At 37.5% G+C, this 26,653-nt stretch overlaps 1 protein-coding gene across 4 annotated transcripts; it reads left to right on the forward strand.

Annotated features, from left to right (window-relative positions):
- Nucleotides 1–1,441: 1,441 nt before the first annotated feature.
- On the forward strand, nucleotides 1,442–24,937 carry ERMARD (ER membrane associated RNA degradation; the record flags this gene model as incomplete). 4 transcript variants are annotated; one of them, XM_080389226.1, is made up of 18 exons in its annotated part: nucleotides 1,442–1,621; nucleotides 2,955–3,123; nucleotides 4,272–4,411; nucleotides 4,937–5,038; nucleotides 6,866–6,955; nucleotides 7,990–8,087; nucleotides 8,658–8,794; nucleotides 10,097–10,211; nucleotides 10,786–10,888; nucleotides 11,349–11,378; nucleotides 11,889–11,957; nucleotides 12,760–12,930; nucleotides 13,838–13,921; nucleotides 14,738–14,817; nucleotides 15,652–15,780; nucleotides 17,233–17,442; nucleotides 18,367–18,480; nucleotides 19,175–24,937. In XM_080389226.1, the coding sequence occupies 18 exons, from the start codon at nucleotides 1,442–1,444 to the stop codon at nucleotides 19,332–19,334; spliced, it is 2,181 nt and encodes a 726-aa protein (XP_080245352.1). In that variant the 3' UTR covers nucleotides 19,335–24,937. The 4 variants fall into 4 exon arrangements, with proteins under 4 accessions (XP_080245352.1, XP_080245355.1, XP_080245353.1 ...); XM_080389227.1 differs by lacking the exon at nucleotides 1,442–1,621 and adding an exon at nucleotides 1,695–2,181; XM_080389228.1 differs by lacking the exon at nucleotides 1,442–1,621 and adding an exon at nucleotides 1,695–2,004.
- Nucleotides 24,938–26,653: the final 1,716 nt, after the last annotated feature.

The raw sequence follows: 26,653 nt of genomic DNA on the forward strand, positions 1-26,653 counted from the left end.
CTGGTTCGTTACCGTTAGATAACTCTGTTAAAAAGCAGTGATGTTAACAGTTCTTGCGCAAATTGGCTACAGATGTTTGTAGATACCATGACAACAATGCAGACTCTGAATAGTACTTATACTACACTAAAAACACAAGGAGAAAACACATTTGCACTTAGGCTGTGGACACTCGTTATCTTCTAACTGAAATTCAGATCTATATAAAGACTACAGCCCTTGCCTGCTCATCACAGGTCTCCTAACAGAATAAAAACCACCTCAAGTCTCCCAGCTGAGCTGCTCAAATCAGCATCCCAATCCACATCAGTGGAAATTAACCTGTGAAAAAAGTCACAATTCAAACAGCAATTCTTTGCTAACATGGCTCAGCATGAGTACACCACCTTTGGCCTGTACTATTACAGATGGAAGAAAATTCACCTCTATAGGATACCACTAACAATGCTGTTACTTACAAATTTAACTGCTACTCTTAGTGACAGAAGTTTGTGTAATCATTTGCTCATGTGCAAGAAGCCACTTACTAATGAGGCAACCAAAAACCTTATTGATATCTCTACACAAAAGGCTAATAGATATACTTCTGTTTTTCACAATACAAATACTGTGATTCCAAGTATTAGTACAACATTGCAATTACATTTCCGTATAGTATTTGTGTCCTTTGTGAAAGAATCTTCCAAAAATTAAAGAACTGACTGTGCATTTAACTATACAAAAGCCTGTATTATGTTACTGAGTTCCACTGTGTTGGCTTAACCTTGGACATATGTAACTAAGTATGCCAAGAGAAGAAAGCTTTTACTATTTGAAAGAAATAATGTTTGTTAGTAAGTCTGTTTGAACAGGCAATAGCTGCATTAAAGAAACAGTTCCTGGTTATTTCTTCAAAAAAAGGGCACACCTACGTTAGGGAACTTACAGTAGCAGCCCAAGCGGGAGAGACTGCGCCACCAAAGGGAAGACCTCCCTTGGCTGTTTTTTACCTTCATTTTGGCTAAGTTTTAAAACCTCTGCCTCCCCATGCCTAATGCGGCACACCAGCTGCAGCGTGGCAGAAAAGGGACGAGCTATCCCAAACCGGGCGTACAGCCCACGGGAACAGCATTTCCCAGACAAGCCTCCACCAGACCACACTCACCTTTGACTCGCACACTGCCCCCCACGCTCTCCCACACACGGCACCAGCCTTCCTACGCACACGGGCCACCCCCCCTCCTTCCCTGGCCGCCTGAAGCGCTGCAGCCTCGGGCCGACGCGCCCGCCCAGGGGAACGCCACAGCAGGGGGGAGGCCGCCGCCGCCGCCTCCTCCTCACCCCCGGGGCCGTCCCGCCCCCGCCCAGGCGGCCGTTCAATCTGTCTTTATCCAACAGGCCCCGGCGCCACTTTCCTCCCTTCGGGGCCGGGGCGAAATTCGGCATCTCGGAGCGCTTCTCCATGGCCCAGCCCAGCGGGGCCGAACCTCGCACCCCCCGCCCCCGCCGACGGGCCGCGGCGAGAGGCCGCCTTCGCGCTCAGCCCCCTGCCAGGGCGGGGCCCTTCCCGCGCGAGCCAGGCGTGACGCCGCGCGCTAGCCAGCGTCATGACGTAGGGCGGGCTGGCCCGGCGGTACCGGAGGTAGCGGCAGCGGGGCGCCGTGGCGGGGCGGGGCGAGCGCGAAGGGGGGCCGGGGGCTTCGGGCCGGGGGGCTGCGGGCCGGGGACTGCTGCCGCCGCCGCCCTCGGCCCTGCGCGGGCCCTGCTGGCCCTGGGGAAACGCTGGTGCTGTGGCCGGGGGGCGGCGGGCCGGCGGCGGCCGTGGCGGGGGGCCCGGCCGTGGCTGTGAGGCGCGGCCCGGTCACCGGTGCAAAGTCGGGGCTTGGCCACGTTCTCCCCCTGAGATGGCAGCTGCCTGCCCGTGTCTGGCCCCTTTCAGGCGCTAAAGGGTGGCCGTGGGAGTTAAGTTTTGCTCTGGCCTCCAGTCTCTTGACAGCGGAACGCGAGGAGCCTCAGAATAATTAGGTGAAGGACTGGAGTACATGTTTCATGAACGCTTTGGATTTTTATTTTTTGTTTTAATAGCAGATAAGGTACTCCTGATGGCAGCTATTACTGGTTCCTTGCAAGAGCGATCGTACTTGCTCTGTGCTGTTACCCATGTAAATATGTAGTCTCTCCTTGAAGCTATGAATTCAGAAAGTACATACTGTGAAGGTCAATGCCACCACCTAATTAAAGAGGAAAAAAATGTTTTTAATTTAATGGATTTTTTTAATATTTTGTATGGTACTTTATTTTCAAACATTTTTTTGTCTGTTCTGTTTTATTAATGGGAGAGTGTGACACTTTATTAAAATCAGAAGCATTTTCCCTCATAGTTAAGCATGAGCAGTTCTATCTTTGTAAATTCTTTTAGATGTGTGCTTCTGAATCAGTCCATTTCTTTGTTTAGGCTAATGTACAAACAACGTTTATGCTTCAATTGTTCTACCACTGCTACCAATTCAATACAGAATTCACACATTCCTCCCCCCTGCTCCTGCTCCCTGCCCCCCCCCCCCCCCCCCTTTGATTTTGCTCGTCATAAGGACTGAAGCTCTTGGTTTTGCTTCAAGTAGCATCATTTTCCATGCAAACTCAGAGATTAGATGGAGCGGTTATATGTAAACAGGGATCTTTTGCTTCAATCTATCATGGTATCAGTTTTTTAGATAAACCCATTCAGAAATACATTATCCTGACATGATGCAGATCGGGCAATTCTTCCCCTCAGTTTTCTGCAAGGTGGTTCTGCTCAGAGTTCCTTTCATCATGTGCCTATATGAAAGTTGCATTGCAAACCTTAACAACTTCTTTATGGATGCAGTATTGCTATCTGTATATCTGTGCTTATGGGTATACTTTAGTAATAATTTTCTTTGTTCTCATCTACTTTCTTAATGCAAGGCCTTTTGTGTGTGTGTGTGTTCTAGATGGCATTGTCAGACTCGGTCACTACTTGTCTTTCTCCACCTGTGCATTATGTGATTTGCAAACTCGGATTTGAGAAGAAGGACACCTATGATATTAATAATATTTTATCTGAAAATGGTGAAGTATGTTGGCAAGCTGTTACAGAGCACGTGTGTTACCTTGAATCAGGTTGGTGTTTACCTGCTGTACTAGTGATGCATTTTAGACTGATGCAGAATCTCAGTACAGTTCATAGAAGTCCTAGCTTAGTATAATATTTTATTACAGTGCAGCATTGGCTTTGCTGCAGATTAGGGTACATACAGTTCATATCTACAAAGGGCTTTAAATTTTTAATTTAAATTTCAAATGCATCAATAAATTCAAATAAATAATTTCAAATACAATGTTTGGTATTTGGTTTTTGCTGGCTCCCAAGACTCATGTTACCTGTGCTACATAAGCAGCTGCTCCATTGCTTCCTCATTCATCTTGGTTCCCAGGTTCATGTGCCTGTATGTAATGGGTTCAGTTCTGCTTCTTTCGTACCTCATAACTGCTTTCTTCTGTGTTCTTTATATCCCTTTTGCAGTGAATTTAAGATAGTCTGGGGCCATCAGTGTTCCTACTGTTGCTTCTGGCTTTGTTTCCCCAACGTTAGCTTATACCTTGGTTTGCCTTCTATAGGTAGAACAGTTTATAGTTGCTTTTCAACCAAAATAAAGTATTTATGCCCTGATGAACTCATTGAATGTTAATTTGTCAAATTGCAAGCTCTGTTATTAATTTCCAGAGATGGTAAAAATGATACATGTTTCTGCCTCTAGCAGTATGTTTCAGAAGAATTTATTTTCATGTAAAAGTATCCCACCAAAGAGGAGCAATGATACCACTCTGTAAGGTACCACATCCATCTGCATTCTTTAAAAGGTGTAAGCAATGCAACTTGATGGATATCTCTGAGCCTGCACTAGCTTCCAGTTTGATTATGTGGAATTTATGTATTCTAGCAGGTTCTTCCCATTTCAGCAAAACCAGAACACGATAATCCTCTTTCATATTTTCTTGCATTAGATTTGGTTTTTTGGTTTTTTTTTTTATCTGGAGAAGGTAGTCAATCTTACTTTACAAAAAGCACTTTTGCTTTTCTGTATCTTACCTGTGTGGTCTTTTGAACAATAAATTGTTGTGTATTAGTTGTGCTAAAATAGTCTGGGTAAAATCCTCTGTGCTAAATATGTACAGAAGCTGTAGCAGGTTTTACTCCTTGTGAGTTTTAAAATATTGGACCTTCATGAAGTTTGGTACTCTAATCACCTTCTGTTTTTCAATTTAAGATCAAAATGTGGATTATATCAAAAGCATACGATCATTAGGACCTGTATGTGAATCTGTTAATTTGCACTTCAAATCTCTGACCAAGGAACAATTTGTAATTCAGTATGCGTTATGGCTGCGCTGGACAAACTGCACAGAGGTACGGAAGTGTCTGTTGACAACTTGTATTTTGGCATATGAACCCTTTGTGGAAGTTTAATGTAAGAACACACAGATATGTCAATGAACCACAATGCTTAGAATTTGTAATTAATTGTCCTTCTCTGTAATACAGTTGCTTTTAGTTTTCCTGACTTTGTAATGAGACTTTATATAAGTTATCACAAGGAGAACATAAGGTGCTGTGGGCCTGTTTTCACGTAAGATGGTAGGATTTTGTTTTTCTGATAATCTGTGCTTAATATCAAGTTTTACAGTGTAAAGTTATTGTTGATAATTTTTATAGATGTAAGGCACAATATACATTGCAACTAAAAATATAGGAGATGCTCTAAGGCATTTTCCTTTACAGGCATCTACATTTTTATTTTCATGGCATGGTTTTCTTTCTGCATTTGCATAACAACTATCACAGAGAAATGTTTAGGTTTCTCTGTGCTTTTGACAATTTGATTGTTCCTTCTGAATATTTAACACAACATTCTTCCTCTTCCCCACCATACAGTTATTTCTTGAAATATTTGATGTTCTACAATATACACAAGCTACAGAAGTTGCTCTTGGCTTAATGAAACTAACGTCATGCTTGGAGCGAGCCTTGGGTGATGTAAGTGCCAACATGAGGAGTCTATTGCAATTTGGTTTTAGAAGATGGGAATGAGCTCTTGGATTTAATTACACGTTGAAAAAGTGAGATTACCCTGTAGTAATGTCTCTATTACTACGCTGTAGTAGTACCCTAACAGCCCAGCTGTATTTTGAGTTGGACAGATGTTCTTTTCTGGACCCACTTGTGCTAATGGAAAAATCTTCTTGGGCTCCTTCACCTGTGCTGGTAGAGTTGCTTGTGTGAGTGCTGTTACTAATGAATCATTATTAAAGAGGAAAGTTGGCTTCATCAGTATACGTATAATAAGTCTTTGTTACTCCGATTTATTTAACTGAAAGAGGGAGCAGCATACCTTCTGCAGTAGATCTGATGATGTAGTAACTTCTGTGAAGAGAGGCAGGAGTATGCAGATGGAACAGGCTGCTAGATAACTTTTTTCCTCAGAGCTCTGTTCGCAGAGTGTACATCTGTTTAAATGCTTCAACATGATTCTTGTGCTGCAAAAACATCTAGAAGTCAGCTGGCCACTTAAATTCTTGACCAAACAGATCAGCTGGATGGGTCTGGGATCCATCTTGTAGTCCTGAACATTTGTTTTGCTAACACGTTCCATCTTTCCTTTACCCTGTAGTAGTTAGTAAAGGTACGCACTCTTGTTAAGTTTAAAGAGTAATGCTGCAGGAGTTCCATGACCAGCATGAGGCAAGGAGTGCATATGCAATATGACTTAGACTTAGGAATTCTGACTGATGTTAAAAAACTTATATTGTGAACCCTTTTTGATGGAACATGAGTTCATCTATAGTTTAACATTTGGTGATAGCACTGCTGAAGTTTGTTCAATCAGGCTTGACAGCCATCTGCCATGTTTGCTGGTATTCTATATGTTATGTGAGTTGCAAATATTTAAAGGCCTGCTAGCAAGCTAGATTGATGAATCCATTGATTGATGAAGGTCCAGGTACCTTCCCACCTTTTTCCCCTGCCCCCATTTTTGTTTTTCAGTTTGATCAGTTCTTTGGTCTGCTTCACTGCAACCACATGAACAGATGCCACCACTGCTTATGGCCATGCAGGTTAGGGAGAAGGGAATTAACAGCTGTTTTAAGAGGCTTGGCTGATGGGGTATATTGCCCACAGATAAGATAAAATAGCAGGTTGTTAAATCTCTATGAGGAACTCTGGAGAAGGAGATGTGGGTTAATTCACACCTAGACAAACCAATTTGCCCAAGTATGAGGCATGGTAGATTTTGAAGTAATGGAAAATTGCTAAAAATTGGAAAAAAAACATCAGGGAGAATAGAAAGAATGGAAGGCTTCATAGCAGTTGAGACTAAAGATGCTGAGATTGCCCAACTAGCATGAAGTCTAGTTTAAGGAACAGCTAGAATCAGAAGACAAACCACAAGTCTCCTTGCTTTAACAACGACAGACCCTAGGGATGTCTAGAGTAAGAATGAAGTGTGGTGTCCTGGGTAGAGTTTATTCCCTTAATTACATGTTCTTGGTGTGGGTTAGGGTTTTTTTTTTGTTTGTTTGTTTTTTTGAGGAGAAGAGCAATACAAGTACAAACACTGTGAAAATCCTAACTATGGGGACATTAAGTAGGATATCCATTCTTTCCTGATACGTTCTGTAAATTTTAATTTGCCATTAAGTTACAGAATTCAAAGCCTTTTTAAGGATTTGGTGGGTTTTGTTTGGTTAGTGTTTTTACAATAATGAAAATGGTCACTGGATGAAATAGTTGAGTTGTATGTTTGAAATACAAAGAAGTATATGGAATTACTTATGTTATCTCTTTTTCTTCTTTTTTTAATAGGTGTATTTACTGATTGATAAAGATTGTCCTTTCCTTCTAAGAGATTTGCTTGCTTCTAAGCAGCTTGCGGTTGTGTTTGGACAAGCTGTAGTAAGTGCATAGTTTTGATATAAGTAATACATGCTGAGCTGGTTTTCTTCTTGCCAAATGGTAGGTTTCCAAGCATAGCCTTTGCTTGCACTGAAGAAGAGTTTGCAAATTCTGTAGTATAATGGAAAAACTTTCATTTTATACATGTTACAGTCTGGGCCAAAAAATGTGGCAAAAATAGTTCTTATATTTTTCTTTGCTTTTCTACAGGAAAACTTACATACATAGAATTTCACATACCTGTCAAGGGCATGAGCAAGCTGTAGAGTTGTCTGAGTTGTGGTACTTTTAAATAAGTATCCTGTACTGGCTGCTTCTGATAAGCTGTTCCCCTTTACCAGAAGTGTCATGTGATACTTTATAACATTTACCACACTAGAATTTTTCAAAATAGAGAAATTAATTTGTTCATCCCATGTGCAAGCAAATAATAATAACAAAATTCTGATGATACTTACACTCTTGTGTAAACAGTGATCTTTCTCATACAGTTTTATCTAAATTCTTTGTTAGTACAAAATATTGGATCTGAACTGTAGAAGCTGATATTGATAGCCAGTCCAGTAGTATTATAAGGATTATTTATTGAATTTTGATGGAATGTTAACATAGTTCAATTCTTACAGTTAAAAAATAAAACCAGGCTTTCCCTTGTTGTTTGATAGTGATCTGGGAATACAGCTTTGAATGCAAATTCTGTATTTTATGTTAATTTGTATTAAATTATGATGGATTTATGCTACAGGCAGTAAGAGCTAAACTTGATCTCATTTGTTTGCCTGTCATAACAGTTTGGAATGTCTAAACCTAGTTTTGTTCTTCCTGTATTATGTTCTATAACACGTACAAGAAAGCTGCAAGTTTTTCTTTCAGAGAACACTAGGAATTGCAAATAATGAGTTGCTGTTACTGTGACAAGCTGTGGCCAGTCATCTTGACCATAGACATTGTAGTTTCTCAATAAGTTCTGAATTTGTCTGCCAAGGAAAGATACAATGTATTAAATAATACATTTCTTCATGTTTATTAATTAGATGAATGTACTGAGGATATTCATTGGATCTCCATATGGTCTGAATCTTCGTAATGTTTTGTGGCATGGATTTGCATCCCCACAAGAAATTCCTGCAAAGTAAGTTACCAAAAAGAATCTCATTTCCTTACCGGTCAGACTTGAGAGTGCTTGAATAGTTGTTAGTAAAACCTACTGCTCTTACTGAAAAATATTATTAAAAAAAATACCCAAAGGCCTCTGGCAGTATCCTCGCAGTTTTCGCCTGCCATTGCTGCTTCTTTTGGAATGGATTTCCTTAGAATACTTCAGCCAGTATAAAGCTGGTCAGTGTTATGACCCGTGGTTTTTTTACTAGCCAGAAAAGCAAGAAAGCTTAAGGGTTTTTTTTGAAACCTGGTTCCTTGTCTGTCAGGGCAGTCATGTATAACTTGGAACAATGGGTAGAGGAATGGGGGAGGAGGAGAAGCAAAAGCAGCAGGCAGTGTAGAATAGAGTGATGCTCTTTTCCTAATTCTGCATTGTTTTTTCTTGCTTGTGAATGCAAGTGCCCCTACTCAAAAGAGCTAGGGAGCATAGGTTTTGGATTTTCTTTGAAAGAGTAAAAAACCGCTTTGTCCCCAAATGTTGATTCTTTACAAAAGATTTGGTTGTATAAGCTTTTCTAATATATTATGGTATTCTCCCTAGATATTGTGCTATGCTGCTTTTTTTAACTGCAGGATTGGGACAGTTGTTACAGGCATATCTTCTGCAAACTAAATGCGTTTTAGTACATCGACCTTATGTGATTTTCACTAGTTTGGAGGAGTTTGAGGTATTTCCAGGCAAGTATTAAGCCATTAGCAAGTTTTTAGTATCCTATATTTGTTACTGTTTCTTGGTCCAAAACTACTGCTGAAAATAATGTTTTTTCCACAGTTCTAAGAGTGAATCTTAACTAAGATACCTTTATACAGTGTCAGATGAATCACTCATGCTTGTAGGACAACTTTTTAGTATGTAAGCAGTTCCACTGACTATTGCATAAAAAAATACTGCATTCTAAAACAACTGTAACACAGTGAAGCATTTGATATTACTGCTTCTAAAGGACTCCAAAGCTGTTTGTTCCAGTTTTTTCATGATGAGAGTTTATTTCATTTAACTGTCATCTAGTTTGCCTTTACAAAATCTAATTCTTTCCAGATTCAGTGAATTAGTGGGTTCCCTCTGCAAGGATCCCAGCAGGAGTGCCCTGCATCTTACAGGGAAGGTAGTGTTGAAACAGAGTAAGGGATGGTGATGCATCTTCAGTACACTGATGCTTTTCTCTGGGAAGGATCTGAAGTGTCAAATTAAAATCATCTCATCTCCCTGGCTACAGACCTTATTTGGTTTATTCCTACTGTTTTAAAAGCAACAACAGCATATGGGGAGTCTTGGTATCAGTGGTGGTCGTGGTCAGTTTGTGCTACATAATCAATTTGCCAGTGGAACTGCCTCTGTTCACAGAACTGAGGCAGGGTTTTGGGGATACAGATCAAGCTGATAACGTAGTATAAATCCTATAACTGTTGATTTGCTTTCAAAAACAGCTACTGCAGTCAAGTTGCACTTGCCATTTTGAACTTTCTCGTGGATATTTATAATGTGAATTCCTAAGTGTGAGTTTCAGTAGATGTTTCATTGAAGTATTAAATGTTAGTTATGCTAAATGTCAGCACAGAAAATTGATGAAGTAGGAAAAATGTGCTCATGTTCAAATGTTCATACTACTGTACTGTTTTTACTGGATTAGAATTATTAATATATATTACACTTTAAGTATTCAAAATAGGTGCAGAACAACTCAACAGAAGCTGGGTCTAGTTGCTGGGTAGTCTTTTAGTCTCAGTAAAAAGCAGCTTTGACCTTTTTAACTGTTTTTACTCTGTAATTTTATATTATCACAAAAAATGCAATCTTGCAAACTCAATTTCTGATCTTAAACATGACTGTCATTGTACTTCCATAGTTAAAATAAATTCGATAACATTTAAGCCTCCCATTACAGATGCTGATATAATCCTAGATTTTCAGTGAAATATAAAAATTTAATAAATCATAGATTGTATGTAGTTTTTCAATGTTGTTTTGCTAACTTGCAGATCTTAATCATGAGGCACTTTCCATAGCTGAAGAGCTAGTGAAACTGTCCAGTTTTGTATTAAAAACAATGTTACCATTTTGGATGGCAGCTTTAACAGCTTTCAAGCAAAACAGGTAACAGTCAATTTCTTCATTTTAAATTATTTTTTTAGTAGAATATAACTATAATTATATTTATAGAATAATAGCAGCATTTGTAGATTCCAAAGCTTTTTGCTAAATCTGTTGCTTAACAATGTATAGTTACACGTTATTATAATGGTCTCTCAGAAAGTTTGTGCACTTGCTACTTTATTTTGTGCCAACTAGGATTATAAACTGTATTTTGAAATCTAAAAAGAACTACTGCAGATGTAGCCAAAAGGAAGATTTTTACAAAGCAAGCGGAAACAAATCTTCAGATACTAACATTTTGAGCTAAAAAGAAATTAAGTACATTGTTTTGTTTTCCTCTCCCATGGCCTAACTTTTTGTACATTATTCTTGTCTCTGAACTGGTTTGAATTTGGTGGTCAGCTTCTGCTGGGCGCAGGTAGTCATGTATTGTTTGTTTACAGAGTACATTACAAAGGAATTTTGTTCTGGGGTTTTGGCCTGAGAATGTAACTCTGAAACTGCTCTAATTTTCATTTGGATTATATTTATAAGGGGGGAAAAGCCCTTTGAGTATCTCTTGTTATTTTTTCAGGTATGCTGACTGTGTGATTCTCTTACTTCCTCAGCTGGAAGCTGGACTTCGATTGCTCTTCACTACAACTAATAAATGTCCAGATCGATTGCTAACAGCTGAGGTAAAATTACTGTCTAAAGTCAGTTATGATCTAGTGCTAACAATATTTTCAAAATAATCATTCTGGAAGTGTAGTGTCTAAACGTTTACAGATTTTCCCCCAGAAATCTTCAATCCATTGTGGAACATTACTTACGTATTTCCAGTAGAGTTTCATGAATGCCTTTAATTTTTTTGTAAAGATGTCTGCCAGTAAAAGAGGTCTTAATAAGTACTTGAAGGTTAGTATTCATAAACAGTAGTTCAGGCTCAAAAGTAGGTCATGTTATATTTATTTTAAAAAACCTGGGACAAAATCCAAAAGTATCTTTTTTCATTTGTAAGGGTTTTGGGTTTTTTTTTTTTTTTTAGTTCATGCACCTCTGGTATCTCATGCAAATGAATAAATACAAGTTTGGTATACATGTCTAGTTAATGTTTTCATTTGAAAATCAAATAATATTAATTGTCTTTTGTTCTAGCCTTCTGCTCTCTACACCACTTTTGATGAGGTACTTGTGATTTTATATTTTTTTTTAATATATATCAATGTCAGAATTTAAGCACATGCATGCTTTCCATTACTAAAGACCAGAAAGCACATGCTTGTGTTGGATAAGCCATTGTTCCTAATTTTTTTCTAAATAGAAGATGATGGACAGTAAACATTTTAAATTTGGAATCCCCTAGAAAATACCAAAATTAATACAAATTCTAATGAGCAGACTTTTATTTCTTCTAAATGTTTTTATCTTGAAATTCTTCATCTCATAGAAGCATTCTGTCATTTTTCCTAGATTCAGTTATTAAAAATGCAAATAAACATTGCAAGCAGAAATCCTCAATTTTACAGCTTCTTTGAATTATATCTAATTGTCTGTCAGTAATAATTAGGTACATTGATTCTGGAGGGCCAAAAGTATTGGCTTCAAATTAGGGAAAGTAATTACTTTAGTTGGTGTTTTTTCTTTGATTTTTTGGCTTTCAATAATAAATTTCTATACAAATTACTTTTTTTCTAGATGCTGGCAAAGTATCTGGAAAATGATAAAGTCAACCAGCTTCCTGCTGTTCTTGAGGAACCTGCCATGGCAAGTGTTTTGAAAGTTTTATGGTTTGGTAGTTTGTTTTTTTTTTCTTGTGGTTGTTTTATTTCTTTTAAAATTTAAAAATATGTTTATGATCATGCCTAATAGGCATTTATTTCACACGGCTTATCTCTAGCATCTTAGAACCTGAAGCTTTTTACTCTTTTTCATTGTGAAGGATACAAAGTAGTACCTGGCAAGCTATATTGAGTTAGGATATAAGACTGTCTTTCTTTCTGAAATATAGAAGTCTCAGCTATATTTCTGCTACTTGTCTGTAGGCTTCTGAAGATCATCTGAATGGAGCAGGAGGAAAGTGATGCCTCATACAGAGAAAATTTAAATGTATTTTTTTATTGCTCTTGGAACACATCTTGCACTACCTTGGTAGATGGCACAAAAGCTTAGATGCAAACCTATCAGAGCACATCGTGCCACTCAGATAATGAACATAAAAACAAAGGTTGTTGAATTTAGAGGCCTTTTGAGACTGTAGGAAAGACCTCAGTTTATTGTCCTGTTGCCAAAGACAGTCGGGCTGTGGAGATCTTGTGACACAAAGCTGAAGGAAACTGTTGTTTCTTCTTATGAAATAGTACGTATGTTAGTTTTGAATTTCCGCAAACGCTACCAAGACGGACAAGTTGCCTTTTTTTATTATTTTTTTGCTACAAGCAGAGTTTGCATGTTTTTTTCTGATCATCTAAATGCCCCTTTCTTATAAGTATGATACTTATCTTTTAGTGGTATTCTATGCATATATACACAGAATAGAATTCTATACGCTTGGTGTATGTTTTCGCAGGAATTTCTTTGGGATTTCTTGAACCACCAGGAGGGTCCACGTATAAGAGATCATTTAAGCCATGGAGAGATCAATCTGGAAGCATTTCCCAGAGAAGTAGCTAATCAGATAGTTGCATTTGCAATTACTCTTCTCTGCAGATTCTCAGATAAAGACATGTTTGCTTTTAAGGTAGGGATCACTATTACGTTCTTAGAATACTTTTTCAGTTGCGTGGGATGCCAAATCTGACTTTAGAGAGTCTTATGACTGAATTTTATTTGACAGCAGCTCTTTGTGAAAATGAAGTATTCTTCCAAGTAAAAAATTGTGAAAATATGTTTATTCTAGTTTGTAGTGAAATAAGTACAGAAAGTTTTCCAAAAAAGTTACTTGTTCTTACTGTACTGTAGTTTGTTTGCTTAACCACTTCTTACTCTTATGGTTGATTCATAAATTACAATGATTCCACTTAATTTTGTTTGTCAAATTATATCAATACCTAGCAATATCTGCTGAATTATCTGCAAGGTCTGTAGAACAGCTGTAGCTCAGCCACTGAGGTGTGTAATATTTGAGATTTTCTTTCTCTGAGACACTTTAAGTAATGGTGCTCACTAATGGAGGTGTGATTTGTATACACCCTCCATACTGTGAATTTGTGAACACTTTTTGTCTAGCAGTACATGGTTCTCAACATCAGCAGTTATTCAGTTTGCTCCCCTGAATTTTCTGTTAATATTTGGGATTACTTCTTTCAATATCATACAGCAGTCTGTGAGATAAATCCTCCATTTATTAGTTGTAGCTCCAGCTCTTTTTGCTTTCTCAGGATATATTGCATGCTGCTGCATTAAGAGAATACTTGGTTGCTTTTCTGTCAGCTGCTGTCAGGTTTCATAGTTAAAATGTGTCAAAGAAATTAAGCTTTTAACACTCACTGTGCTGATTACTGCTTTCAGCCCTTGGACGTTTGGAAATCTTTATTGACTTCAGTACTGTAGGTGGGTTGCATAAAATTAAGTATAAGTCTAGGTCTGCATATGATTAGGACAGTTTAAAGAAACTGTTGTGTATTGTCTATGATTTCGTAAATCAGGAACACATGGTCATAAAACCACTGATGAACTGTGCAAGCTGCTACTGTTCTCAATTTCATCCAATTTCCCGACTCAAGAAGCAGGTAGGTACTTCCAGCTGTGAAAGCATTTTGGTCCTTAAAATTGTGAATCCTTAAAATTGGTCTAATTGTTGTCTTCATGCTTTGATTGTCCTAAAAAAATTAAATCTTACATATTTTTAATGAGTTTTTTAGTTTTATCTTTCAGAATTTACACTTGCTAAAATGACATGTAATTTAAGCACGCTCCTGTTGATGCAGTTGGGGCTGTGTTTGTACTCTGGATCACTGCATAGCTTTATTCTTACTTGAATGTTTGCTGTTCTGTAGTTTTCTTGATCTCCTTGCGCTTTCTTATGTCAGGAACACTATTTGGTCATGTCTTTAGGAATCTTGGATTAGGCTATAACTTTTTATTGTATGAAAGCCAGCTGATTAAGATTCTGTCATTGTAGCAAAATCTGCTTTCAAGTGTGGTAGTTCTCTGCTGATCAGTTTATGTATTATTGAATTGCTTGAAGATGTTCCTCTATTGATGGGAATTGCAATGGACATACTTAGTACTTTTCATTTTTGACAGCATTCAAACCCTATGTTAGAAATGTCATGTTAGTTAATCTTTTATACTAAAAAAATGGAAGAAGGAATAGTAAATTAGTGTATTCAGATGACGGTTTAGCATGAAAATGTACATCAGAACTTTTTGCCCTAATATAAACCTTAACAACTGATGTTGGTTTACACAGTTATGACTACTGAATAAGTAACTCACTACCTGTTGCAGTTTTTTCTAAAATAGCCACTAAGAAAAGTAGACTTTGTTGTCCTGTCTGTCAAAGGCTGCACTATACATAACATCTTTCATGATACATTTTTGAGGTGCTGGAATGTATGAAGAGCATTCATTTATGGCCTGAATTGCCAGCAGTGCCTGAGGAACAAGTTCAGACAATTAAAGGGTATGTGTATGCTGCTAAAAAAAAGATAGTTCTCAAAATATTTATGAAGAATAGGATTTGAGATGGTGAAATGTCTTTTCAAATACTTTACTAGGAAGATGATAGACACCATTGGGGTTGTGAGAAGACCCCTTTGTTCTTTTTAGCTTAATCTGTGCTATACACACCAGTATAGATACTATAAAGGCTGTGAACAGTGTGCTAACTTGAAGGGAATGAGAAGACATCTGAAACATACGAAACACAACAAAAACATTGTTAGTGACTTCATATTCTATTTCTGAAGAGAGCTGAAGGGGCTGTAGGAAGTTAAATTAGAGCTTCAGTCCATCACAAAAAAAAAAAAAAAAAAAGGCTCACCGGATGTAAAACAGAAGATAATTGCTTGTTCTGAAAAGGGCTTGGTAACCAAATCAGTGGAAGACTTTACATGAGATATTACTTAGAAAAAGAATGTCATGTTCTCTTGTTATTTGAAAAGGAGGAAGTTGTTGAAAAATTTCACTGGAGGAAATTGTACATGTTTACAGCTGAGAGGTGAAAATTCAATACATCTAGCACAGACTCAATATGCTGCAGGATTTTGATGAATGAATAGAGGATTAAGAGGGATTCAGGAGACTTCTGAGACTGAGAAAAGGTTAATTTTAGTTAGAGGAAGAAAATGATGTGGTAAGGTAGAGGAAAAAGAACCATAATACCAGAGAGTGAGAGTGGATGTTGAAATATGCTGCTGTCCAGAAAATCTGCATCTTGATCTATGCCATTTGAGAAATAGTAAGTACTACATAGTTTTATCATCTCAAATATTCTTTTTTTTGTTTTGTTTTGAAGGTTGGAAGGAAATACTGAAGCTAGTACTTTAATTTTTATGATATCTGAGATTTTATCTCAGTTGCAGCAATATATGCCCCGAGATTGCTGTAATTCAGATGATCAAATCAATAGTGTCCTAACAGAGAGGTGAGTTGTGTCTTCCTAGTTTCTGCTGTCAGCTTTTATGTGGACCCCAACACAAGAATTCTCAAACCCAAGTTACTCATTTTACTGGTTTTAGAACAGTGCTTGAAATGTTGGATGCACTTCTTTAACAATGCTGATGGTTTAATGGAAAAATCTTAGGAACGCAGCTGAACATCGTCTTCAAAATGAAAATGAGACATTCTAGATTTGGGAGATTATTACAGTAGAGATTTCATTTGGAAATTACCATGAAAAAAATGACCATTTTTCTTTCAGACTCTGAAAGCAGAATGTTTTAAATATTTATGTACTAAGTTGGTTTTAATCTCTTTTGATTGCTAAAACTGCATCATAAGTTTGTTTTAATGTGCTTGGTGTCACAGCTGTGTATGGCATTTAAAATATGTCACTACGTAATTCTTTTCTTATATGCTTTAGTGTCAAGGTTCCAAAATAGAAGATACCTTGTTATACTTGTCAGACTTTTAGGTATGTTAGTTCCAATTATATCTGACTTAGAATAATGATCAAAACAATTTGACTTTTAATTGGCACTCTTACAGCAGTCTCAAGAGTCCCATGAATATGTTGGAACAAAACTCTTATAACCAAACCCATTAGGCATGGGCAGGATGTGCAAAGAGGATTTTACCTGTTGCTTTACTTATGTAGCTCGTGTGCCTTCTGTTTCCTACCCACCAATCTGCATTTTTCTCATTTATGAAAAAGAAGTCTAATTACTGAAGTGTTAAACCGTTTTTAGAGTTTTCTGCCTTTATTGCTTTTAGTCATTAATGTTTTGCTGTCTCAGAGGTAATTTAAGCATGAAGGAGATTAAGAAACGTTTATATGAGAGTAGTGTTTCAAGTAGTGCGTGACATATTTAGCAGATTAGAATATGACAGAAGAAAGATATTTGGGTGCTTTAACAAAGCATAATCTGGTGTGGTGTTGATTAAAACAATGGCCTCACCACCTGCATTTTACAAGATACCGTCTGCTTCTTGTTCTGCCCAGAATAAAGACCACACACTAATGTGAGTACTAATTAATACCATTTGTTTTGCGTGAGTTTTATTATGGTGGATGTTAATTCATTGTGAATTGAATTTATGGTGGTAGGCTTCAACCACAAACCTACTGTGATTTGATGTGTTCAGCATATCGTTTCAGCCAGGCAGTTTTGTTTATTGTGGTTGTATTTCTTTGATCTGAAATGGGAAACGTGTTCATAACCAGCAGTTTTGCATTTATGTTCAGTTAAGTGATGGAGAACACAGTCACAGCCCTAATGCATAGATCCTCACTTTTTCTCAGTCATGAGGTAACAATAATGTTTCCAGGTTTTCTGAGTTAAAACATTATGATTAAACCGCACCAAATATGAAACGTATCTCATGTTAAATCGAGCTAACAAAAGATGGAAATTAACAATTTCTTCCTGTTTTGGAGGCTGGTGATCGAACTTTGTGATACACGTATTTGCACACTTTATTCTCCACGACCCGTCCTGGAAATACTGGTGGTACTCCGTAAAATAAGCACGCAGTGCCATCAAGTGTCTGAACAAGTTATTGCCAGCACCGAGTTGAGATACAAACAGTGGATGAACAAGACTCTACGTTCTCGCCAGAGGCATAACTATCTACGAATGTTGAACAGGTTGGCTCGTCGTGTTTCTTTATTTGTGGTTAGGTTTATGAGAGACTGGGTGCATGCTGCTGTTGCTGGCTTTCAGGGGTTTGTCTTAGAAGTTTAAAGGCAACAGTTTTCATGTGTTCTTGTTAACCATTTAAGTGTCAACCCAGATTTATATTATGTACTAATACTGAAATAACAAGGAAATCTCAAATTGGAAAATAACTTAATGGGCATCATTAGCGTTGCTAGGTTATTTCACTGTAAATTATAAGCTTTCAAATAAAAGTATCATTTAAATGTTAGATTGTATTTTTTGGTTACTAGCTTTTCCTATTTAAGTATACAAAAGCTGTTCGAGTTTTATCTGAATGCAATACATTAAGCAGATTTCAAGACTCTACCTACTTTAGTTCTGCTGCTTCTTATCATTATTCCTGGATCAGCATCTTTATAGACAGAAAAGAGTCTTTAGTATTCCATTCATTTTGTTCCTATTCAGAAGTGTTTCCCAGGGATTTATGGATCTACTTCAAAAACTGGGAAAACTGTAAATATTGTATTCTTGGCCAAGTTATGGTCCTAAAAATGTTAACTATATTATGTTAAAAACGGAGCTTAAACTGACAGCTGGCGATACATACTTGAAATTCAGTTGAACTCCACTTTACATGGAGTAATGAGTGCTGGTGAGGTTTCCTGTGGAATCTTAACTATATGTGTTTCTCTTTTTGTAGTTTCATAATTCATAGTCTTTGTTTATGATTTTGATATTTGCTCTGCTCTTTGCTGAAGGACATTTCATAGTTATGTACCCACACACACTATGCAATATCCAGCTATTTAGGTTGGATGCAGAAGTCTGAAGAATTTTTTTATATTGATGATTTTTATTTAATTTGGTTTTAGTTTTTTTTTTAATTTTAAAATACTTTTGCTTATTTCTAGCATTAAATTTTTGTCTCTGGTGTTGCGGCTCATCTTGGTGTTGACTGCTCTAGAACTAGTCAACATTCATTCGGTTTGTAAGAAGAATCCTTCTGATTATCAGCAGTATCTAAAGTGAGTATTTAAGATTTACTTTCTGAAAATAGGAAGTTGTACACATTCCTTTTTGATCTGTAATATAAATCCTGTAGAGAAAAAATAAAAAGGAGCAGCATGACTTTTGGTACATCGTCATCCGTTCTACCATTATAGTCATCATTATATCTCAGACAATGTTCACAGAAGAACTAAAATAATGTAATTGAAAATATATGGACTGGTTGTTCACATTTTTAATTTCTATTAGACTTCCTTAGTATAAATAGAGAACAATCACATCCTGAATAAAATATTAATACACAAAAGCTGTATTTAATATATTTGTAATTTTACTCCTTGTGTGTCAATTAACAGCTGGTTGGATGTCATAGTCATTGGGAAATACTTGACTGAGAAAGGAAAGGAAGCCATTTGAGGAAAAATCTATCACATATGTTATCGCCACATTCTTTTAATGGCAGTGTTTAACAGCAGTTCTGAAAATCATTGCTGCTTAATGTGAGAATCAGGGAGTGGTTCTCTCCCAGGAGTAGAAGAAACCCTATTGTATTGGTCATCTTGAGGGAGATTTGGAAATTTGGAGACATTAGCAGCTTTAAATCAGGCATTGAGATAGCTTTCTTTCTTTCTTTCTTTCTTTCTTTCTTTCTTTCCTTCTTTTTCATTTTAAATCCTTTAATGACTTAATCTTTGGTTTTATTTCCTGTAGGTTTTTGAAGTCAGTCTTGCAGTATACTGAGAAATTAGTGACATACACAAGCCCCGAGAAAAACAAGTGGGATGAAACCGTGGAGCTTACAAACAAGGCTTTGATAAAAATAAGAAAAATCAGTGACAGAAAGCTAATGTTAATGCAGCTAGCTACATAAATCAAATGAGATTAAGATTATATGGACATTGTTATATCTTAAGAGTTCTGGGGTCCTCAGATTACACAAGTCTAATTCAAAGACAAACTTCATCCATAGTTGTCAAATTTTGGATGCAAAAAATTAGTCTTTTCCCTAGAATGCGGTTGTTGAGACTGGAGTTGAATGATTGAGCTTCCGAAGAATGGACTGTTTGACAAATCCAGTGGAAAGGATTTACTGTGAGCTGTATCAGGATGATTCAAGTTATACTTTAAGTATATTATGGGGTTTCTATCTTGAATTTTTTTAAAATTATTTTTATTATACTGAAAATACCTAAGAAGAGTGCGAATAAAAGTTCTGGAAAACTTTAAATCCAAAAAGTATTTTTTTACTTTGTAATATACTGGAAATTATATGAGATGCTGTGATCACCAGGTTAAGAAACAATGAACATTTAGCAGAAAGTAGTGCTTGTTGGCAGCTGTGGTGGTTGTTACTAGTTCAAAACAGAGTTGGATCTTGTACTGAGGTAGAGCTGAAAACAAGTAACTAGTTGTTTGTATACCAGAATTTAAAGGAGGCAGGGAAGAATAATTTTTGCACAAATTTCTTGTTACTTGTGTTTCTTGTTTAATTTCAGCTGCTCATTCCCAATGCATACAGAGTTAGTTGGTGAGTTAATTTCATGCACATTAAATATGAACACTCACGTGCACATGCTCTCAAACACTATGGTTCAGCAAGTTATCCTCTTGTTGCACACAACATTCATTTGAATAGTTTATTTTTTCAAAATAAATTTTTGCCTTTTCTCATCCCGAAAGTGTAGAATTTCAAAGGAGTGCTTCAGTTGAAGAACAAATTCATAGAAGACCACCAATTTCTAGCCATCTGCTTTCTGCTATGGAGAGTAAAACCAGAGGGTAGTATCTGGAGAATGTTTGGCTCTACAAAGGGTTAGAGATTCAAGTTACTTTTTAATAAGTTTCTTTGCAGTGTTTCTTGTCTGGAAATCACAGTGAGAGAATTAGTAGTTTGGTTTATTTGGTGTGGGAGGTGGATACAAACTAACATCGTATTGCTTCCCTTATGCAACTCTTGCAAAGTATTGTGTGTGTTTGAAATGTAGCTGTGTCACTTTCCAAGTTTTTTTTGTTACCGTGGAGCTAAATGACATGAAGAAGTGTGAACTAGATAAAAAAAGATTAAAACAAGGAATAGACAATAATGAAACAAATGCAGTATATAAGCGACAGTCTGAAATTTCAGCTGCTTTTAACACCTGAGTTGACAAACCCTAACTATATTTTTGAAGTCTTATTTTGTACCTACTGACTTTGCTTAGACATGTTACGTTCTGCTAAGTGTAGCTTGGTAGTGACATTTATGATTACACTTGCTTTGATGCTGGTAAGTATTATGAGGCAAAAAAATTATTTAAGCTTTACATATTTATTGTAGGAAAGAGATCAAGAAATTAAAACTCAGGGTCATGGTTTAAAAGTTCATATACAGCTGACACACTTTCTCCTTTTGAAAGTATGTTCCTGTACTGAAAAGCACCTTATAGACCATAGGTGTATATTTTCAGCGACATAATTTCTCCTTTTGTTCCTGTATTTAAACTTTGCTAAAATGTTCTTGCATGCTATTCTCTTCATATGCTTTTACCTAAGATGGAACACATTGACAATTTCTCCTTTGCTAATTAGTGCCATAGATGTGATTTGCTGCTTTAAGTCTGCAGTAAGAAACATGATGAGCTTCTGGCAATTTTGTCAAAGAGGCTTTTCCAGTTTGTTTTCTACCTCAGAAAGTCTCTGATGGGAACACAGCTTCCATCCATTATTAAACAAATCTGGAACAGACTGGGACAATCCAGTTTACTCTGACTTAATGCTGTCATTTGCCAGTAGAGCTGCTTGCAGGGCTTATGGTTTCCTCCCACTGATAAAAGACTTGAAGAATAGAGCTGCAGAGTAAGTGTATGTTCTACAATGCACACCGAAGAACAAGTGGCAAGAGGTGTGGTAAAGATCACAGGGTTCGTCCTTTGTCAGTTACTTGAAATGACTTATCCGGTTATTTCTCTTTTCTGTCTCTTTGGAGTCGCTTTGAGTTTTAAGATACTAGAAGGAATCTTGACTCTGAACACTCAGTATTCCTGAGAGCAAAGGAAACGTGGAATAACCAAAGCCACCCAGTGGGTACATGCATAAGTAATGCTGACAAAATAGCACATTGCCACAACTTTTTAAAGGCAGGTGTTCTGATTTTTGTTGTCCTAAAGGGAATAAATTCTGGAGCTGAGCTGTCCAGAACTGCATAGTCATCCATTAGGCATTCAAGTATTGTTCAGTCTTTTTTCAAAATTCTTTCATTCTTGAAATTTCAAATACCTAGAATTGTACCGAAGAATGCTTTCTTGCAAGTGTGGTGTTTCATTCAAGTATTACTTGTGTTTGTTTTGATTGTTGGCCTTGCTCCCTGAGGTCTGCATTTTCGGGAGCTAGTATTCACTAAATGAATCTATACAGATACAGACGTGGAATCTGCAGCATCCTCTGAAGGAAAGTGGTTGAAATATTTTGTTTACCTGGATAATACTGATGAGGGAGTAATGATTCTTCAGTCAGTTCTTCCAAGTTCAATTAATCAATTTATATGTGAGTTTGTATATATTAAAAATAGCCGAGAATTTATTTCTAGTTCTTCCTGATCTTACTAATGTTAGGCATCCCAACTCAAAGAATTAATGACAGAAGTTTTGAAAACACAGAAACAAACCAGGTATCCATGTTTTTGGCTGAGCCATTGGAATTCATTTGCATCTGCTTGAATATCCCATCTAAACCAGAAGAGGAGCAGCTCTAATCATTTTAGCTTTTCAGTAGTGAGATGCAGTTCTGCCTGCCTTCCAACTCAAGGAGAGTTTTCAGATGAGAGATTGTATTGTATAATAAGAAATGGAATGCTCTTAATTCAAATTGGAATAGATACAGTTTTCAAGTAAGAGTAGACATCCTTTGCTGCTTACATTAGAACTAGTGAAAATGAATGCTGTAGGAAGTCCTCTGAATTTGCTGTCTCCATCATTATATATAGGTTTTTGTTCATACGCATAAACGTTTGAGGAAAAGCTGGTCTCTGAAATAATTACGTTGTAGTTGTGTGAACATTTGTGGGGTTTGGTACCTTCTAGGGACCAGCAAGATGAACTAGAAGTTTACCGAGGTGGGCACTACACAAACACAATGAAACATCTATTGTGGTAGGCATCTGTACGTGGAAACAAAAGCTTGTCCATTATTTTCTCTCTGTCCTTCTCTAGATAGTGCTCTCCACAATGATGGCAGGAGGGGTTAGAAACAGAACCGTATGTTCTCATACAAAGGTAACAAAAGTGACTAGAAGTACTTAAAACCTTTTTGGGGTTGTCATCACTACTGTGTCATACAGAAACTTCTTTTACCTAAAGAGAGAGAGCAACAAATTTGATTTACTTTATCTTTTAATACTTATTTAGCCGATTTTCAAGTAGCCTGATAGTCTTTGAAGTGAGCACATGGTGGCAGTGTTCGGCAAGTCAAAATAGCGTTGCATCCTGACATTTCAAAAAATAGCATTGCATCCTGACATTTCCCTCTAATGTCTATAAACCCAAGTTTTCTTCTGATTTCATAAGCTTTGTTATGTGTGACTTTAATTGAGGCCGTTGATTCTGGTGAAACTTTTTTCTCATTTACTTCAGATGACTTTTTGATAAATGTAACACCTCTGAAAAAATGTTTTGCAAACAACATGTGAATAGATAGAGGTTCATCACATTCAGCACACTACTTGCTGAGGACTTTTCAAATTTTCCAGAAGTTCATCATCAACTCCCCCTCTCCTCAGGTAGTTTAAGTGAATGAGTTCTCTGAATTTAATAAATAGGGTGGATTTTTTTAACAAACTATTGTTTATTACTAATCATAAGAAGGTATTGACATTCCTAAGAAGAAATACACATTGTCCTCTGTTAATTGCTGTGATATCACCAAAAATCTTATCTCAAAAGCAAAATGTATCTTTTGAACAAAAATAATTACTGTCAAGGAGCGTGTTTATTGAGAAAATTGCTCTGAGGTCTCTGCCTTATTGCTGCAGTAATGATTTTTTGGTCTGTTAAAACTGAAACGTGCTATTCATATGCCACCCTGTGAAGAAGATATAGTTGAGCATCGCTTGTTGGGTGGCCTTTGAAAACCTTGTCCACAGTAGCGCTTTCAAACCATGCAGAGAGGTTGTAGTTAAAAAAGATTTTTCATTCACATGAAGTAATTTTTGTACGCTGTGAAATCTTGTGTAGAAATGTTGGAACATCCCCAGCAGAGCTTGTTTTTGCCTTATACTACATTGGTGCATCTGGTCTATGTATGGTGTATCACCTTTTTTTCATAAATTGGTCTGCAGATGCAGAGCAGATTCCTGGCTGGCGTAAACTATTCCTGGCCCATCTACTTCAGTGCAGATCCTTTACTCCACTAAGGATCTGCCCCATGCTGTTTGGGTTTCCCTTGAAGTAGGTTGGTTCCTATTTGTGCATCTTTTGCAGGCTTGCATGTTTTTAAGGGACTGGAAAAAAGAGCAATGTATTTCAGGTAAAGTTGCTGTATAACAAATTCTAATTAATTTAGTGGCTTACTTTGCAGGGAAGTGGGATCATGTGTGGGACTTCACAACTCTATAACAAATGCTTAATTCTTTAATATTTTTGTGGTTCAGAAGGAACTTCAGCTAGAGTATAAATCAGTTTTCTTTTTGAGGCTCTTTCAGGGGCAATGTTGTAGGTTAGATCACCTGCTTTTGCATTGTAAAAATCTTTGAGGATAAATGCAGATCGGTTATTTAAGTCTTTTAAGCCATATAGACTTCCAGACATAAATTGACTGAAAGGAAAATGCCTGTTGTTTGCCTTCCCTGGGCCCCAGGCAATAGGATGTAAATATGGGTAGTGAATACTGTGTGAGATCAAACTGGCATTTTTTCTGAAGGTGAGAATCCAAGACAATATATACAATTAAAGCCAACAGCCTCGCCTACCAAAAGGAGTCCATGCCTTCTGGCATTCTCCACTGAATACCTCCTCTGTTCCTCTCCCATGTATATGCATCTCACAGTTTCGCTACCAAAAAAAAAAAAAGGGGGGGGGGGGGGGAGGGAAGCACAGTAGAACCAGCCAGCACCAGTTTGTTTTCCATGTTTTCTTTTCTCTGTAAGGGATTAGTTGTAGTAACAGATTTCATGTGCCAGAAAGTGGGTGAACATTAACTATTTTGTCATGCACTGATCCTTCCCACAGCCCTGCAAAATTTGAAATGCAGGAATGGTTATTCATTAACATTTCTTTGTGTCTACAGGAAGTACATTTACTATGTAAACATGTTTTATATAGAACATACAGCTGTTTTGAACGAGCACTCGATGAAACATTAGAGTACAGTGCCTACACTGCCACTTCAGAAACTGAGATACCACAGCATTGTGTTTTGGAAGAGCAAACACACAAAGACTTTGCCTGGAGAAATGAATGGTGAAAATTTCTTTTAAGAAATTAAAATCTTTCCTTTAATTGGTTTGATTGTGTTGTATCTGAAATGTCTGGACACTGAACTACTGATGTGCAATCAATATTTAGAAGTGGAGTGGATGGGGTGTATTTCTGAAGTTCCTTGTGCTGATTTCAGTAGAAATCTCATTAGAGAAGGAAAATTCGAGCACCATCAGATAGTCTATTTTGAATAGACTGTGGAGTATATTGCCACTGGAAAAAAAAATGTACAATGTGGAGAAAATGTGCCTAAAATAACTAGGAAAATCACTGACCTCGTCCTGAGAATGTCAGTCTCAGATTTGGGAGGAGCTTCCCAAGTAATGTTACTTCCTTGTGTAATAGGTGGGATTGTGTCTGATAAACCTCTCTGCAAGCAACTCCACTAGCTGAACTCCACCTTAAGTACTTTTTGTGGAGTGGGACATTTTCTGAAAAGGTGAGGAACATTTCTGCTTCCCGGAAGCAGCAGTCAAAGTGTTTTGGGAGGGCTGTTGCCTCTAGGTGACTGAAGCTGTTTTGCCCCTTCAGAGTTGTAGGATGGTGCATCTACCAAGGCACTTCTCAAACTGGCTCTACGCTGTTGGCCTTCCCATGTAAAGTCCTAAGGACCACAGGACCAAGTAGCATAGGTGTGCTGTGGAGAGGGGTTATGTACAGCATAGCAAGCCCTTGGACAGCTCTGCGCTGCCCAAGGGGGTAGATAGCAAGGTAGCCAGCATTTGGACCATGGAGTAGTATATTGTGGGTTTGTGTTTGACCTGTAGCTGAAATAATCCTTGCTCAGAAAAGCCCATGAGGGGAGAAGGGAGTCTTGGTTGGCTAACCTGTCCTACGTGCACCTTGTAGGTGTAACTTTTGTTAAATGTTAAGGAAGGGGAGGGTTTCTAACTGTTATAATAGGAAAATAATAATACTCTTAAACCAGCAGGAGATGACAATTAGATGAGCTCATAAATTTTGGACCAATGGCATCTGTGCAGAAGTGGAAGGTTAGTTCAATGCAGTTGGTAAAGTAACAAAAAAAAAAAAAAAGCTGCAGTTGACCCTTCAGGATATAATGCACTTGTGTCAACATGGACTCTGCCCAAACATTGTTCTGCTGTGGAAGCAGCTGGATGCCCTGCCCTCTGGTTTATATAGTGCCAAGGGGAAGGGGTAGGGAAAGATGAGGTGAGGGAAGAGGGAGGGGAAGAAGAGGGCTGGAGGGACGATAAAGCAAACCTAGCTGACCCCTTCAACACCACACTGAACTGACAATGTCCTGTGGCTGACCATCTTGGCAGTCGTTTCTTGATATTTAGGGACCTGCATCAGCAGAGAAAGAGTGTCTACCTCAAAGCTGACAGGCATTGTTACAAGGAAGCAATTTTTCTGCTTCCTTTACAAATATTTTTCTTTGGGAGGGTAGGCGGAGATGAGTAAAGTGGGGCAGGGGAAAGAGTAATAGCTATTTCTGTCTGGCCTGTTAAATTCAAGGTCTAATTTATAGTGTTCCATGTAGCATGATGGTGTCATTTTAATGGTGTATTAACACTGAAGTCTGGAATATTTATTTGGTTGAAAAATGCATCTGATACTAAATACATCTCTGGGGAGATGGCTGTGGGATGATTACAGAACTGATGGCCATCAAATTGATGGCGTTTCTCTGTCCTCCTGAGTCTTCTGCTGTAAAAGTGGGACAGGGCATTTTCTGGTTAAGAATAATTGTCTCTGTGCTATCCTCAGGGGCAGATGT

Source organism: Falco punctatus (assembly GCF_963210335.1).
Source record: "Falco punctatus genome assembly, chromosome: 5".
Lineage (NCBI taxonomy): Eukaryota > Metazoa > Chordata > Aves > Falconiformes > Falconidae > Falco > Falco punctatus.